The following is a 15,814-nucleotide window of genomic DNA, read 5'->3' as shown; positions in this document are numbered from 1 at the left end:
AACTGGAGTTATGGACAGTTGTTAGCTGCCATGTGGGTGCTGGGATTCAAACCTGGGTCTTCGGCAAGAACAACCAGTGTTCTTGACCGCTGAGCCATCTCTCCAGCCCAAACAGTTTCTTTTATTTACTTATTTATTTTTTAAAATATTTTATTTATTACTAGCCCTCAAAATTGGTGGCTCTACATCAGTATCCCACTGCTGGAAATCCAGGCGTGTGCTACCATGCTGGTTCTGTTCTTGGTTCAGAGTTCTGTCTTTGTTCTATACTTTTTTTCAGTGTACACTCTGCAGTCTCTTACTCTCTACACTTTGGCCAGCAGTGGCCTTCTGTGTTTATGGCCTTCTGTTGCATGAGGAAGCTACCTTTGAGAATTGAGAGATGCATTAATATCCTCTCCACCCTGTCTTCCACTCTGTTCCATGAACCTTAGGTGTAGGGTTTTGTTACTGATGTGTCACTTAGGGTTGGGCCTCCCACAGACAGTTATTCTCTGTGACCAGTTGTGGAACTTTGTACTAGATTCTATCTGTTGCAAAAGAAGCTTTGATGAGTGCTGGCTGACATACTTGTCTGTGCATATAAGGATCCATATTTTGGCATATAGTTAAGAAATTATGATTGTCATGGGGCTGGAGAGATGGCTCAGTGGTTAAGAGCACTGACTGCTCTTGCAGAGGACCCAGGTTCAGTTCCCAGCACCCATACAGCACCCAACACCTGTTAACTCCAGTTCCAGGGGATCCGACGCCCTCTTCTGATCTCTGTAGGCATTGCATGACATGGGTGCACTTACATACATGCAGGTAATACACTCATACACATAAAATAAAAATAATAAACACCAAACTTTGAAGGGAAGCTTGTGTTATATAGATCGTAGCTAAAGAAATTTTTTAATATATACAAATTGCAAAGAATGACAAGAAGGTCCGTATGCTCACTCAGTAGGCAGGCTGCCTGCTAGCCTGCCAAGTTGGATACCCGGGAACAACACAGTAGGAGAGAGAACAGATTCTCACAGTAGCATGCAGGCACCCCCTCCCCCGCCCCAAATAATGAAAGACAAAAAATTTAAATTATATGATGAAAGCATCACATTACTTATTAAACAGCACCATTAATGCAATAGTAAGCTCCAAGAGCAGAGCTCTTACAGGCCAGGAGAAAATGAGATGGTATATTCAAAGTGCCAAGAAATATTTCCAAACAGTATCCTACCCAGAGCAACTTTAAGAAAGAGAAATGACAGTTTTCCAATGTAGTAAGTGAAAACATTCATTACCCTCAGCCTGATCTGACAGGAAACGATTCAGTAGTCCCACCCTAAGAATCCACAGGATACTATCATGAACACACATGAACAGACAGAACTCATGTGCAGAGAAGCTGAGAAAAGAAACTGAAGACCACGTACTCTCATCAGTAAAGGAAATCACCAAACAGCAAAGATTTCTAGAAAAACAGAAAGGCACAGAGGCTATGATGAAACACACAGCAACTACGAAACCCTAACCGAGTAGCATTTTGACAAGAATATTACCTTGACTAATGGATCGTATCCTCCAACTGAAATGAAGGACTAATGAATGCAGGACTGACAAACTGATGGAGCCAAAGTCACTGCACCAGTGAGCACAGACAAATCTTGAAGACGAAAGGGTGAAAATCCATGCAGTGCTCAACCCTGAACACCATGCAGAGCTCAACCCTGAACAGCACTCGTTATACTTTAAAGTCGGCTCACGTAAACTTCAAGTATGAAAGGAGACAAGGGTGCGATCACAAATCAACTACTTTGTATACAATCATACTGTATACAAATATTATATAGCTGTATACCGTATACAGACATTTTACATATTTTACACAAATATACATAAGCATACTTACACATACACAAAATGCTGGAGGACCCAATTATATGATGAAAACATTATGAGACATAAAAGCAGAGGTGAGGTGCCTGACTAGCCAGGTAGGTCAGGCAGGAAACTCTTAAAAGGAGAGTGATTCTAAAACATTGTTGCAGATTTCAGCAAGGAGCTTTCACTAAGTGACAGGTCAGCCAACAAAAAGTGAAATAACATTGGGGTTAAATCATACTTAGACAAAAATGGCTTAACAGATGGTACAGAATATTCCATGCAAAAGCTGAAGAATACATACTTTCCTCAGCTACATAATGCAGACTATCAGAACAGCTCAAATGTTAGAACACAAAAGAAGCCCCACATATTGTAAACAACAATTGAAGCCTGCTCTGTCTCCACAGGGATGGCGTGGTTGTGCACACACACATGTAGACGACAGGTGTGGTTTTGCAGGTCTGGACCCAGTCTTGCAGAGGCAGAGAAAGGCCGAGCAGAGAGATGGCGGGATAGCAGGCCCAACTGTAACAGGCAAGTTTCAGGTTAACAGAGACCCTGAATCAATCAGGTGGCAAATAACAGGAAAACAGACAACTGCCTTTGGCCTCAACATGCACTCACACCTGCACACATGTGCAAACTCCGCTATATACAGATACAACCACACCCACAAAGTCAGGGCTTAACAACTATACAAACACACTGAAAGCAAACATGTGCTGAATGATGGCTTCCCAAGAAGCAGCGGCAGCAGCTTTCCAGTGCGCTGTAAAAAATAAAAATTAAAGCAGCACATGCCAAACCGAGGGGCACGTGAGCAGAACAGTGGAAGGGAAGTGGTGAGCTCGGCGAGCTCCTACACGGAGGACACAGAGAAGAGACGGGAGTAACCACCAAAGGCACAAGGGGCACGCATGCAGCGCCGGAAGGGCGTGAGTGTTGGGATTTGACAGACACAAAGCAGAGCGAAGGGTTTTTGCTTTGAGACAGGGTCTCACCGTGTAGCACAGGCTAGACCTGAACCCACAGAGCTCCCCCTGCCTCTGCCTCTTCCACCATGTCCAGCCCGGGTTGCTTTTAAAAACTGCAAAAGCAACAAAACTTAAGCTTCTGGAAGCAGCTAGTAGGATGACGTGGCTGCTGTCCGTGCTGTCTCACTTTGTGTAGTGTGTACTCTACCCATCGAAAATGGGGCCAGAAAGAAACCCCTGGAGAGAAGCCTTTCACCGAGCCTAGTGTTGCACCACCAGAGGAGGCAGCACAGGAGGGTGGCTCCCAGCCAGCTCGCCAGCTCCGTGGGCAAGTGGCCTCCACTGACATTTCCAGAGACACAAACATGTAAGTATGCACTACCCCTAGCCATAACAGAAATTCAAGTCAAACCACAATGTGATCTCACAGCAACACAGTTTCAACGACCATCAAACGCACACGATTCCAAATGTTGACATAGACAGAGAAAGGGAAAGTTCCGGACAGTGTTGGTGGAGATGTAAGTAACAGGCACAATGCAAAACAGCATGGAGCTTATGAAAAACTAGAAGGTCAACCATCATACAGTGCCGTAAACCCCCTAGAAAGCAGACCGTTCCCAGGAAATCCACCTCCACCTCCATGTCTGAAGAGAATCTGTGCCCATCTACTGGAGCACCATGATAGGGAGTCAACCTAGGTGTCCCCCCACAGATGGACAGACAAGAAGACATGCTAAACAGAGAGAGGACCCAAGCTTTCTCTCACAGGAGCATGGATAAACTGCAGGGCCGTGCTACGTCAGGGAGGGAGGTCAGGTGCTAGGAGACCTAGACTGCATGTTTCAGTCACTTATACTTGGCCTGAAGGAAAAGACACAGCAGCGGTTCCTCGAGCTGGGAAGAGTGCGGGAGGGTTAAGAGCACTGAGCACATGCACGGGTGCGGTGGGTGGGCAGCATCACCACTCTTCTCCTGTGACAAAGCAAGACTACAGCTGCCAGCAGTGACTTCTACGTAGAAGAAAAGCTTTTAAGTGTTCTCAACACAAAGCAATGATAAAGCTAAATGATCATTACACACAGAGAAAACCTGCTTCATAAATATATACGGTTACCATATGTGAATCACTAAAACACAAATGGATTGTAGATATAGCTTGGTGGTGGGGCGCTTGCCTGGTCTGTGAGACTCAGTTCGGTCACTAGCACAGAAAGCAACCCTTGGAAGAGGCTCTGGATTTACCAACAAGGGATCTGCTTCCAGCTGGACACTGGAGACGCACTCACCCAAGGACACCAGGCTGCTGTAGGTCTCCAGCATCACGTCCCTGTACAGCGTCCTCTGAGCATCATCCAGGTCCTGCCACTCCTCCCAGCTGAAGTCCACAGACACATCCTCAAATGACACCAACTCCTGAAACGAGACATTTCTCCTCAGCCCAAGCCTTGGGCTTAGCATTCGACAGAAGCATGGAAGGACAATCCTCTGCATGACTGAGCTTTACAGAAGACGTACCTTATAGGCATTTGTTGAAAAGCAATTTCCTCCAAAGCTCCAAGCACCTTAGGGCTTGTTACTGAGGAAATTTTAAAGGGAAACTCCTTAAGACTCAGGAAGATGGGGTAAGCTGGCAAGGTGGTGCAAGCCTTTAATACCAGTGCTCAAGAGGCAGAGGCGGGCAGACCTCTGTGAATTCAAAGCCAGCCTGGTCTACATTTCCAGTTCTAAGTCAGGCAGAAGTGACACCCTGTCTTAAAAAAGGAGAGAGAAAAAAAAAGACAGACCCAGGAAGCAAACACCTGAGGCGCGTTTACTTCAGGAAGTCAAACCGACTAGGTCTAAAGGGCCACCCCTCACCAACGTTATAAAAGCAGTGGGCCGCTGAGGAGGCTGACTGGCCAAGCTGCCGAAGAGGCACAGACTGACTAAGCTGCCAGGAAAACACATTGTCTGACCCGTCAAGCTGGCTGAAAGTTACGCAGTGAGCTCTAGCGTTTCAGTTTCCATGAACCACGCATGCCAGTGTGGGTTTTGGGTGAGGCACCTGTCTTTGAGCTGTTTCTGCTCCTATAAGCAACCCCTAACCTACATGCCTATAAAGTAACTCAAATCAGCTCACTGGTTCCAAGCTGGACGTTGGTGTTATCCTTAACTGTAGTGTGCCATCCATTTCCTGTCTGGGATGACTAGGCACTTGTTCATATCTCCCAGGAAATCATGTCATACAACATTCTTCATAATAGAAGAAAAAAATCTACAAAACACCTTGGCTACATACTAACTAACTTGCTAATAATGAGTGACAAAGGCAAAAAACAATGTAAGTAATGTTCAAAGGTGCTCATATATGTCCTTCCTAAATCCAAAAGCTAGAACCAACATAGAAATAAACATAGAATCTGAAAAACCAATATATAAACAAAAGGACAATAGAAAACTTAGTTTATCACACCAACATTTTGAAAGTCATCCCATGAAAGGACAGTGGGAGCACGTGAGGCAGAGGCAGAGCGGTGGGTGGGGAAGGAAGGAGGATCAGGAGTTTGATGACAGCCTGATCCACGTGGGCCCTGTCGCAAGGAAACCAAACTCAAGCCCAACCAAACAAAAACATATTAAACTCTTCATGTATATGAGAACATTCACAGAGTAAGAAAAAGAACAAAGAGAGGGCTGGGGGTGTGGATCAGCTGGTAGAGTGCTTGCCTAACAAGTATGACATGGGTCCTCAGCACCAGGTAAAACTGAGTGTGATGTTACAAGTCTGTAAGTCCACAACTTGGGGTGTGGAGGCAGTAAGATCAGAAATTCAGGGTCATTCTCTGCTACAGCGAGTTTGAGGCAAGCAACCAGGACACATGAGAGCCCGTCTTTAAAGAAGGTACCCAGCAGACTGTAGAGTGCTTTCTGCTAGACTGAGGACCTGGGTTTAGTCTGTGGAACCCACATGGTGAACAGAGAGAACTGATTGCTGCAAGCGGTCACATGCACACCGTTAAACAGGTACAGACAAAACCAACACAAAATACAGTAAAATAAATTTTAAAATAAAAAAAAGGGACTCAGCAACACAATCAACAAGAAAAAGCATCCGAGTATGGGTGTGTGTGTGTGTGTGTGTGTGTGTGTGTGTGTGTGTGTGTGAAGTATCTGGAAAAGTATTAAACATTAAAACTTGTACTCATTGGACAGTAGAATTCTGCATCCTACCCCGCAATCTGCAAAAAAATCTGCCCAGGCAGGATGTGCCTACTGGTGCCAGAGTGACACAGCTCTTATGAGGGTAACTGGATTTCAGACACGGTCCACAAGAGGGGATTTCTACCTGGTGCTGCAAACCCAGTCACATCCCATGGCTGAGGAAGCCTTGGGCCCTAGGGGTTTTCTTTGGTGAATTGACATGGTGCTAGGCTCCCTGTTAAGTATGTTCAGAACTAAAGACAAATTCTCCCCCCAGTCATAATCAGGGAAGTCTCTCTTTGCAACAAGTGGAGGTGGGTTCAGAGCACAACTACTCATGATGCCGGGGAGATGTGCGGGGCTTTCTCCTGCTTTAGGCATAAACCAAACCCAAACACCTTTTTTTCACTTCTTTTCACCTTTGCCGTGTGGTGACTCATACCTCTCCTACACAGTAAGTGCCTAAGTGACAATCTATTCCCACCTATTTCTAGTTTGACTGTCGGCCCCTGTAAGGCCCAGGAGCATGGTGAAAGACAGGGAGGACAGAACGTAAGAACCTGAACATGGGGAGAAGGACTCTGGGTACAGCACTGCCTTTGCAGTCATGATGTCACAGCAGCTGTGGGGCCTGCAAGGTCTCCACACCGCACTTACCCTCCAACAGTCAAGCATGGATCAGGAAGTAGCTTACAAGGCACCACCTCTCTCTGCTGAACTATCAGCTACTGATGGGTACCTGGGAGGGTCAGCATGGTGTTCAGCTGTGTGCTGAATGAGCAGCCTGCCAGGATGCAATGAGTAATTCTAAACCCACAGTCACACAGATGATCCTGGTTAGAACCAATGTGTCTCAAAACGAAAGAAATTTCAAAGGATAAACTCAAAAACAGTTATATAAAAAACCCTGCATCATAAAAACATCAGCTTTCCCTGAGTCACTGCAGGAAGTTATCTTACACCGTCATTTCTCTCTCTGAAACAAGGATTTACAGCACAGAAAGAACGGTCCTCTCAGATTCTGATGGAAAATGCAACACCACCACAGCTGACCCTTGATTGACTCAAAATGACTCATCTACACAGGAAACAAATCAGCATCACCACAGAACAATACAGCAGCCAAGAAGCAGAAACGCTGGCAGGATGGTGAGCCAGCACTAAATGACAAAACAGTATAAATACTTAAAGACTGAAACAGCACCAAGTGGCTAGGTGCTACTCAAAGCTAGTCCCAAGGACAGGGGTCCTCAGGATACCGACTGCACCACCGTGTACTGATCAAGTCACACCTTTACCTCATGGAAACAGAGGAAGAATAATGGAATTCTGCCACTGTGTCTACACTGATATTTCGTAAAGTCTGGATTTAGCTAGTTGAGGGAGGAGGCAGGCAGGAAGAGGGAGAAATGAGAACAGTTATGTAACTTGTATTTCTTTGAGGAAACTGAGTACAGTTGTCTCCTTGATTTCTTTCTTTGTATGTTTTTCACTGCTATATAGAAAACCTACCCAGTTGCAGTGCTGACACTTTACCCTGCCAGTTTGTTGAAGGTGCTGACAGAACCGAGAATTTTTTGGTGAAATTTTTAGGGTCTTTTAGGAATAGAGCCATCACTTGAAAATAGGGAAGAATTGGGGACTGGAGAGATGGCTCAGAGGTTAAGAGCACTGGGTGCTCTTGTAGAGGGCCCAGGTTCAGTTCCCAGCACCCACATGGTGGATAACAACTATCCATAACTCCAATTCCAGAGGATCTGACACCCTCTTCTGGCCACCGTAGCCATTGGACACATAGGTGCACTTACATACATGCAGGTAACACATATGCACATGTAAAAATTTTTTTACAAAAGAAAAAAAGGAAGAATCCACCTCTGCCTACCCTATTTGTATCACTTTCTGCTGTTGTTACTGTGTGTTTTTTAGCCCTAGCTGGCCTGGAGGTCACTATGTAGACCAGGAGGCCTTTGCTTTCAGAGATCCGCCTGCCTCTGCCTCCTCAGTGCTGGGGTTAGAGACGTGCGCCGTCACGCCCAGCTATTTGTATCGCTCATTTCTTTTTCTTCCCTTTTACCTCACTGGTTAAGACTTCAAGGACTATATTGAATAAGAGTGGGGCGTTTGGACACCCTTGTCTTACTGATTTTAAAGAAAATTCTTTCAGTTTTTCCATATTTAGTGTAATATTGGATATAGGTTTGTGAAGACACAGGCATAGGTGAGAACTTCCTGAAAGGATGCCAATAGCTCAGGAAAGCATTCTCAGAACTGACAAAGACGATCCCATGAAATAAAAGCAGCACAGCAAAGGACAGCAAAGGGGCATCTTATGGAATAGGACAGATCTTCAAGAGCTACAGCAGACAGGGGATTACTAGCTTCACTAGTAATACTTAAAACATTAAGTATTAAATACCAAACCCCTCAATAATCAAATTAGTAGAGGAAAATAGAGAGCAGAACCTTCTCAAAGAAGGAAGCATACACATCAAATATAAATGAAAAATGTTCAATAATATTAACCAGAAAAAGAATGTAAATCAAAACTAAACCAAGATCAAGTTCATGCTTGTCAGAATGGCTATACTTAAAACCAAGCAACAAATGTTACTAAGCTATGGGAGAAAAGAAACACTTAGACGTTGCTGGTGGGGATGCAAACCAGTACAACCACACAGATATCAGTATGGAGGTCTCTCAAAGCAGTAAACATAAAGCTAGCACTCTAACCCAGCTTTTACAGAGACACCTGCTCCATCATGTTTACTGTGAGACACTGTTCACTATAGCCCAGTATGGAAGGAGACCAGACATCCATCCACAGGTGTAAAGAGGAAGAAAATGCCATAGACACAAAGAAGAATGAAAATTTGAAATTTCAGGAAAGTGGATGGAGCCAGAGATCACTGTTAAGCAAAATAACCCAGATTCAGAAAGGCGCACGTCACATTTTGTGCCACGTGTGGACTTTACATTTAGATTTATGTGACACACGCGCGCACACTTATGACATGAAAGTGGGTTTCTGAGAAGGAAGAGGACCAACCGGAGGAGGAGGGACAACAGGAGAGTGGAATACAAGTCACATCAAAGACAGGGACGCTGTGGAGAGCGAAGTGTGGAGTTGGGTTCCTTCTCCCCTGGTTTTGTCAACCTGTAAGTAAGTGCATTTCCTATAACAATCTGTTTCCTACTTTCTCTTGGAATACAGGCTAAACCAGGTGGTAGTCATGGACTTAAGTGTCTAGTTTACACAAAAAGCATGTGAAGGCTGTGAATGGTAAACAGGGAAAGGAGCTGCTTGCTTGTCCTACAAAGACCAAACTGCATAACAGAACAAGAAGTTCCTGAGGGAGAGGTGTGTGCTTGGAGAGCAGAGGCCTGGGAGGTGCCAGGGTTGCAGAGTCAGGGTCTCATCTGGGGAAGGTGTTCAGTCCTCAGGGCTTGGGCCACTCACCACACTTGCTCCAAGACCCCAAGACTGCAGTGAAGAGGGTGCCTCTCCTGGCCTCCCTTCAGCTCAGTGCAGTGCTCCCACATGGACTCTAACCTGCGATCCTATGGAAAGGGAGGCTGAAATCTACCTTCGTAGGTGCCAGACCTACGAACAGGAGCAGTCACATTTGATAGAAATAAAACGCTACATAACAGAGCCATGCCCACAAAAGAATACAAGGACTATGCTTGATAGACGCAGTCACAAAAACTTATTCATGAAAAGTGGTCCTTCACTGAACTAGCTACTTGGCCAAAACATAAAGATAGAAATAAGCACCCCGTCATAATCACAGTCCTTGTTTCTGTAACTGCTGGTGATTATCTGGGATTAGCTGCCAACTGCTTCTAGCACCCACCTGTATCCCCCAGCCCTCAGCCAATGTCCCTTGCAAGCCTCTCTCCACTAGGAGGTGACCTATACAGCTACCCTGGAAAGATCTAGGCTATTTGTGGTTCTGTTGCACTGGGTTGTCATAGAAGCACCAATATAAAAGTATATGATGAACAGGAGCCACACAGTATTAACATCTGTGTCCTGGGGCTGGAGAGATGCTCAGCAGTTAAGAGCACTGAGCTTTTCCAGAGGACCTGGGTTTAGTTCCCAGAATTCACATACCAGCTAACAACGGGTTGTACGTCCAGTTCCAGGGGATCTCACACCTTTTGGCCTCTGCAGGCACCAAGCATGAACGTTGTGCACTTACATACATGCAGGCAAAACACTTATATTCACATAATGTAAAAATATATAAAATCTTAAAAAAATAACAAAAGCGTCCTGTTCATTCTTGCCCTCCTTGTACTTTCACTAAAACGGTGCCTCACTAACATCTGCTTCTCCCTGCTTTCCCTGAAGAACTGCCCGTGCCTGCTTGTCAGTACTATAGCTCTTTGATCAGATCTCACTGCTAAGCAAATAATTTAAGTTTAACAAAGGGGGACATTTCTAGGGAAAAAGAAAGTTGTTTTTGTCTTGGAGCAATTATACTTCCTAACCATATGCAGGGAGGACATGTAGACACCGAAATAAAAAAGTTGACAACACAGAAACTAGAAATTGAAACATAAGAATAGACCTTAGGGACAAAAGGAGAGGAGGGAACAGAAGGCCCAGAAACAATCCTCCTTCTAGAGTACCGGATCAAGGCCTCTTGGTAGATTGGTAGTAATACCCTATGTAAGGCAACAGTAGGATGTTCCTTTCAGTGAGGTAAGTGGAGCTTGGTGTGCCTTTGTAGCGCACACAGGAATCAAGCTTATGATACAGAAGCTGAGGGAAAGGATCAACAGGTAAATACTTAGAAACTCAAACAGGAGGGCTGAATCACAGAAATGCTCCAGAAATGGGGTCGGCCAGAACACAAGGAGGGAAGAGAAGAACGCACCAGCAGTCAGGACAGAGCCTGACATGACGGAGTTCCAGAAGGTGACAGCAGTAGTTTGGAGCGTGGCAGAAGATCTGAGTAAGGCAGGCGGAAGAGAAGGGTGTCTGCATTTACCATAGCTTATGTTTTGATGAAGTGTGGAGAATGTGAATGACGGAGTTCCAGAAGGTGACGGCAGTAGTTTGGAGCGTGGCGGAAGATCTGAGTAAGGCAGGCGGAAGAGAAGGGTGTCTGCATTTACCATAGCTTATGTTTCGATGAAGTGTGGAGAATGTGAACTGAGAGTCAGCAGGAACAGCACGAACCAGAAATCACATTATTACCAGGAAGCCTATCTGTGGACACCGCTATAATCTACACATATACACAGCACAGAGGAATGAAGGAGAGTCGTTTAAGGACCTGTCTTCACACATTCCAGATCTCATCTGACGGCAAGTGCAGTCTGAAAGCCGTCTGGAACGACACAACTTAGCCCAGTCCAGAAAACCCTTCTGACTTGATCTGTGTTTTAGAACCACTGAACCTTCACCACTGCTGAATGCTGTGCATATCTTGAGGTTGGCAGTGAAGCAATGTCTACATCACGTGTGTCCACAGTCTGTTTAGACTTCATAGGTCATGAGAATTCACATCTTTTTCTTCCTGAGTCAATCCAACTCCTAGAAGAAACAGTCTTTTGTGCCACCACATCAGGAAAACCCGAGACCAATCTGCATGTGATTTAAGTCACTCTAAAAAAGGCCTTATAATGTTGCTGCATAAACATGGATGTTAGCATCTGTATGTATGTTTTATATTGTTTACTCTTTCATTCCAATTTTCAAAGCTCCTCCTAAATATGGTAACTGGACCACTTACCACAGATGCGTTCATTGTCCTAGCTCTTCCAGACAGAGAGGACAGTCCAGTCACAGCTGGAAGAGAAGGTGAACAGAAGTCAACACAGACTTGGTGAGCCTTGCTTGAGGATTCCATTCCAACGTGCAAAGAAGACTTCTACATAATTGCGGAGGAAAAAGCTCTAAGACAATAAAAATACCTCCCTATGGGGAAATGGTCCCTGACATTCAAGAACCGGCAGGACAGATCTTTTTTTGGTCTTTTTGAGACCCAGCTGTCCTGGAACTCACTTTGTAGACCAGGCTGGCCTTGAACTCACAGAGCTCCACCTGCCTCTGCCTCCCGAGTGCTGGGACTAAAGGTGTGTGCCAACCATGCCCAGCAGGACAGATCTTGTTGAAGGAGCACCAGTAACTTTATTAATTGGTAGAAAATCATCAATTTGTCCACAGGTTAATGAAATATTGCTGCTTGCTTAGTAACTATGGTATTATAAAGAATACAGTGTTTTACAGATACATGTTGAATGAGCTTATGGGATCATGAAAATGAATTTATAGGAAGGTAGTATTACCTAGGTCCCTGTCACTGCAGATGTACCACCCAGGACTCTGTATCAGTGTTCCACTAGCACTGGGCTTTACACGTTTACATTTCACAGAAAGCCTGCCTCATCCAGTCTAAACCATTTGGCCCAAGACAGAGGCAAAAGTGAACGCAAGGTATATTTACATTTTGGAAGCACTGCCTCACAATGACCTGCCGCTCTGCTGCTGGGAAGAGGAAACAACAGCTGAAGAATTTCCTATAGCAGACTGACCTGTGGGACTGTTTGTGGGGCCATTTTCTTGAGTGCTAATTGATGTAGGGGGTCCCAGTCCACCTGGAACACTGCCATCTCTGAGCAGGTAACCTGGGCTGTACAAAAAAGCTAGCTGAGCAAGCCAGTGAGCAGCCTTCCTGATTTCTACCTCAAGTCCTGCCCTGGCTTCCCTGGAATGTGGACTGTGAGCTGCGAGATGAAATAAACCCTAACCCTCCCCAAGTTTCTTCCAGTCCTGCTGTTTATCACAGCAACAGAAACCAAACAAGGCCACACCTTCAACAGACCTCTCTCCCACAGTTCCACTTGCTCTGGACAGTGGGGCATCAATAAATGTGATGGAAGCACAGTTTTTAATGGGTTTTCCCACTGGAACTTGCTGGGATGACAACTTTATTACTACACCCACTAATACACCAATTTTTGAAAACAGTATGAAGGTCTTCAGAACATTAAAAGAAAAGCTGCCACACGCTCCGGGAACCCCAATTCTGGGGGCAGATCCAAAGGAGCTGGACTCACAGTATGGAGGAGCTGCCCTCGGTTAACACTGCTGTGTCATGGCTTTTCCTGCAGACATCCCAGGTCTCCCACGGCCCGCTGGAGTCAGTGCCTTAGGACAGGCGCCATGGCGTGCAGCGCTGACGCCTGTCAGTGGTCACTGTGGAGGAGCTGTCAACAGTCTTGTCACAGGACCCCCACGCGGGCTCCCAGCCAGTGCTCCTGCTCAACGCCCCACCCCTCCAGGGCCTTACAGAGCTGGGTCCAGGGTTCCCAGTGCCTTCCTCTCCTATGATGCGCTCACAATCACATCCTACAGCCACCATCTGCAGGGTTCCTATGAACTGCAGACAGCCGGGTGGGGGGAGGGCGGCGCTCAGGAGCGGCAGGAGGGGGATTCGGGAATCTGAGCGGACCCAGGAGCCCCGGGCCCAGGAGCACTGGACATAGGAGCACCGGACCCAGGAGCACTGGACCTAGGAGCTCCGGACCCAGGAGCACTGGACATAGGAGCACCGAACCCAGGAGCCCCGGACCCAGGAGCCCCGGACCTAGGAGCCGTGTACCTAGGACACTGGACCTAGCAGCCCCGGACCTAGGAGCACCGAACCCAGGAGTCCCGGACCCAGGAGCCCTGAGCCGGGGCAGGCTGAGCTCAGCTTCCTGCACAAGACCGACGGATGCCTGGGAGCTGGGCCCCGCACCGGTCCCCCCGTCCCCGCACTGCTCCCCCCCCGCCCGCACACGCCCTGGCCGGTCTCAGCGGCAGCTCATCTGTCCCGCGGCTGCACTCACCGTCCCTCCCCGCATCCTCCTCCCTGTGGCTCTCCGCAGTTCCGAGGCCTGGGCCGGACTTGGATGAAAACCGGAAGCAAGATGGCGGCGCGGGAGCCATACCGGAAGTGCTCTGGCTCTCTCCCGGGTCTGCTCCTGATTGGAAGCTCCCGAGCCTCCGCGCTGCCGACCCGGGCGGGACGAGGTCGCGGACCACAGGCTGCAGCTGGCCGGGTTAGGGCCCCCGTACCCCGCGCTCAGTCCCACCCGCTGGACTCTGTGACTTTACGTCTAACAGCAGACGTGAGCCGCACGTCTGCGGATCTGTGGACAGTCTTGATTAGGTAGATCAAAGATGACATTCCTGTTTTGCAATTTGGCCTCGGACCTAAGAGATGTTCCTTTGGTTGCCTGTTTCTCTTGCGGTGGAGATGCCATGAAACAAGTATGGAAGTTAAATTGAGTGTTTTGGCTAAAATGGACAGGTTAGGAACACTGAGCCAAGAGAAGTGCCTCACCTGGGTAGGACATAAGCAGCTGATGAGAAGAGAGGAAGACAGGACTGAGACCAAACAAAGCCTTCCCCACCTCCCCCCGCCCCAATGGACAAGGACACTGTTGCTGGTTCCTATATTCTTTTTGTTTTTTGAGACAGGGTCTCACTATGTAGCACTGGGTGGCATGGAATTCACTGAGATCCACCTGCCTCTGCCCCCAGAATGCTGGGATTGAAGGTGTGTGTCCCCACACTGGGCTGGCATATTCTTCTAATGCATCTAATTGCAACAGACTAAATGGTGGGTAGGGACAGCTCTAAGAAACCTTCACCTGTTCCAGGAATGAGACCATCCCAAGTCACCCAAAAGGCAATTTTGTAATGCTGCTCCATTTGGGTTGAACTATGACTATTGTAGTAACTACAGTAATTTGGTTTCTAGAAGCAAAGTAAGTTGCTTTCTTAAATTCTTGGCTTCCAAGCCAGATGTGGTGGTGCATTCCTTTAGTCTCAGCACTCAGGAGGCAGAGGCAGGTGGATCTCTGTGAGTTTGAGGTCAGCCTGGTCTACATAGTGAGTTCCAGGTCAGCTAGGGCTACAGGGAGACCCTGTCTCAAAAAGACAAAAACAAAACAAAACAAAAACCCCCAAAACAAAAATTCTTGGCTTCCCTGTCCTAGGGACATGCAATACCAGTCAGCCATGAGAGGTGTTTATGGATCCCCTAACATTCTTTAACTGACTACTCACTAGTCAGACTAGCAGTGGACCCTTCTTCCCTTCTGCACTATAATTACTCCAGCTTGTAAGTGCTGAAGGTGGGCTCTGATTCAGCTGTTGTTGCTCATTAAAGATTTATTAATATTTATTTTATATATGTTTTGCCTGCATGTATGTATGTGTACTACACATGTGCCTGGTACCCATAGTGGCCAGAAGAGGGCATTGGATCCCCTGAAACTGGAGTTAGAGATGGTTGTAAGCCACCATGTGGGTGCTGGGAACTGAACCCAGGTCCTCTGCAAAAGCAGCAATTACTTTTATATCCTGGTCCATTTCTCCAGCCCCTATGCCCTCTGATTCTTATAGAGTCTGCAAGTTCTTCCCCCCCGCCTCCCATCTGCCCCTCATAACTTTTCATCTTGAGTGACTCCAACAGCGGCCACCTCTCCATTGTGCCCCTCACCACCCCACTGTCTGCTTCAACACTGAGAGATTTTTTTTCTCTTCTCTGGAAACTTTTCCTTTCTAATCTTCTACCAGACAGACTTCTCTGAAACTCTGGGGCCAGATGGAAGTTTCCCACAGACTGAACTGTTCACCTTCCTTGAGAGGAGTAGTGAAAATCTCTCTCTTCTCACCAGGTCCTTTTACTGGACAGAGCCACGAACAGAGCCTCTTCCTTTAAGCCTGTTTACTGTCAGGAAAAAAAAAATCAACTTTCTGCCCCACTCCTCACACCCAT

At 46.7% G+C, this 15,814-nt stretch overlaps 1 protein-coding gene across 3 annotated transcripts in view; it reads right to left on the bottom strand.

The window, feature by feature from the left end:
• The window catches only part of LOC103729044 (zinc finger protein 345), a 23,009-nt gene extending 7,824 nt beyond the window's left edge, over nt 1–15,185 (bottom strand). Inside the window, exons 1-4 of one of the 3 annotated variants that reach the window (XM_029560580.1) lie at nt 13,101–13,754; nt 12,576–12,673; nt 11,774–11,829; nt 4,133–4,259 (exon numbers count right to left, since the gene is read on the bottom strand). In XM_029560580.1, coding sequence (XP_029416440.1) covers nt 4,133–4,259; nt 11,774–11,788 — 142 coding nt within the window. In that variant the 5' untranslated portion in view covers nt 11,789–11,829; nt 12,576–12,673; nt 13,101–13,754. Of the gene's footprint in view, nt 1–4,132; nt 4,260–11,773; nt 11,830–12,575; nt 12,674–13,100; nt 13,755–13,874 lie in introns of those variants that run through there. The other 2 variants (XM_029560579.1, XM_029560581.1) reach the window with 2 other exon arrangements.
• Between the last annotated feature and the right edge of the window lie 629 nt (nt 15,186–15,814).

Source organism: Nannospalax galili, unplaced genomic scaffold, assembly GCF_000622305.1.
Source record: "Nannospalax galili isolate Female #2095 unplaced genomic scaffold, S.galili_v1.0 scaffold1812, whole genome shotgun sequence".
Classification (NCBI taxonomy): Eukaryota; Metazoa; Chordata; class Mammalia; order Rodentia; family Spalacidae; genus Nannospalax; species Nannospalax galili.
This window is presented reverse-complemented; position numbering and strand designations above follow the sequence as displayed.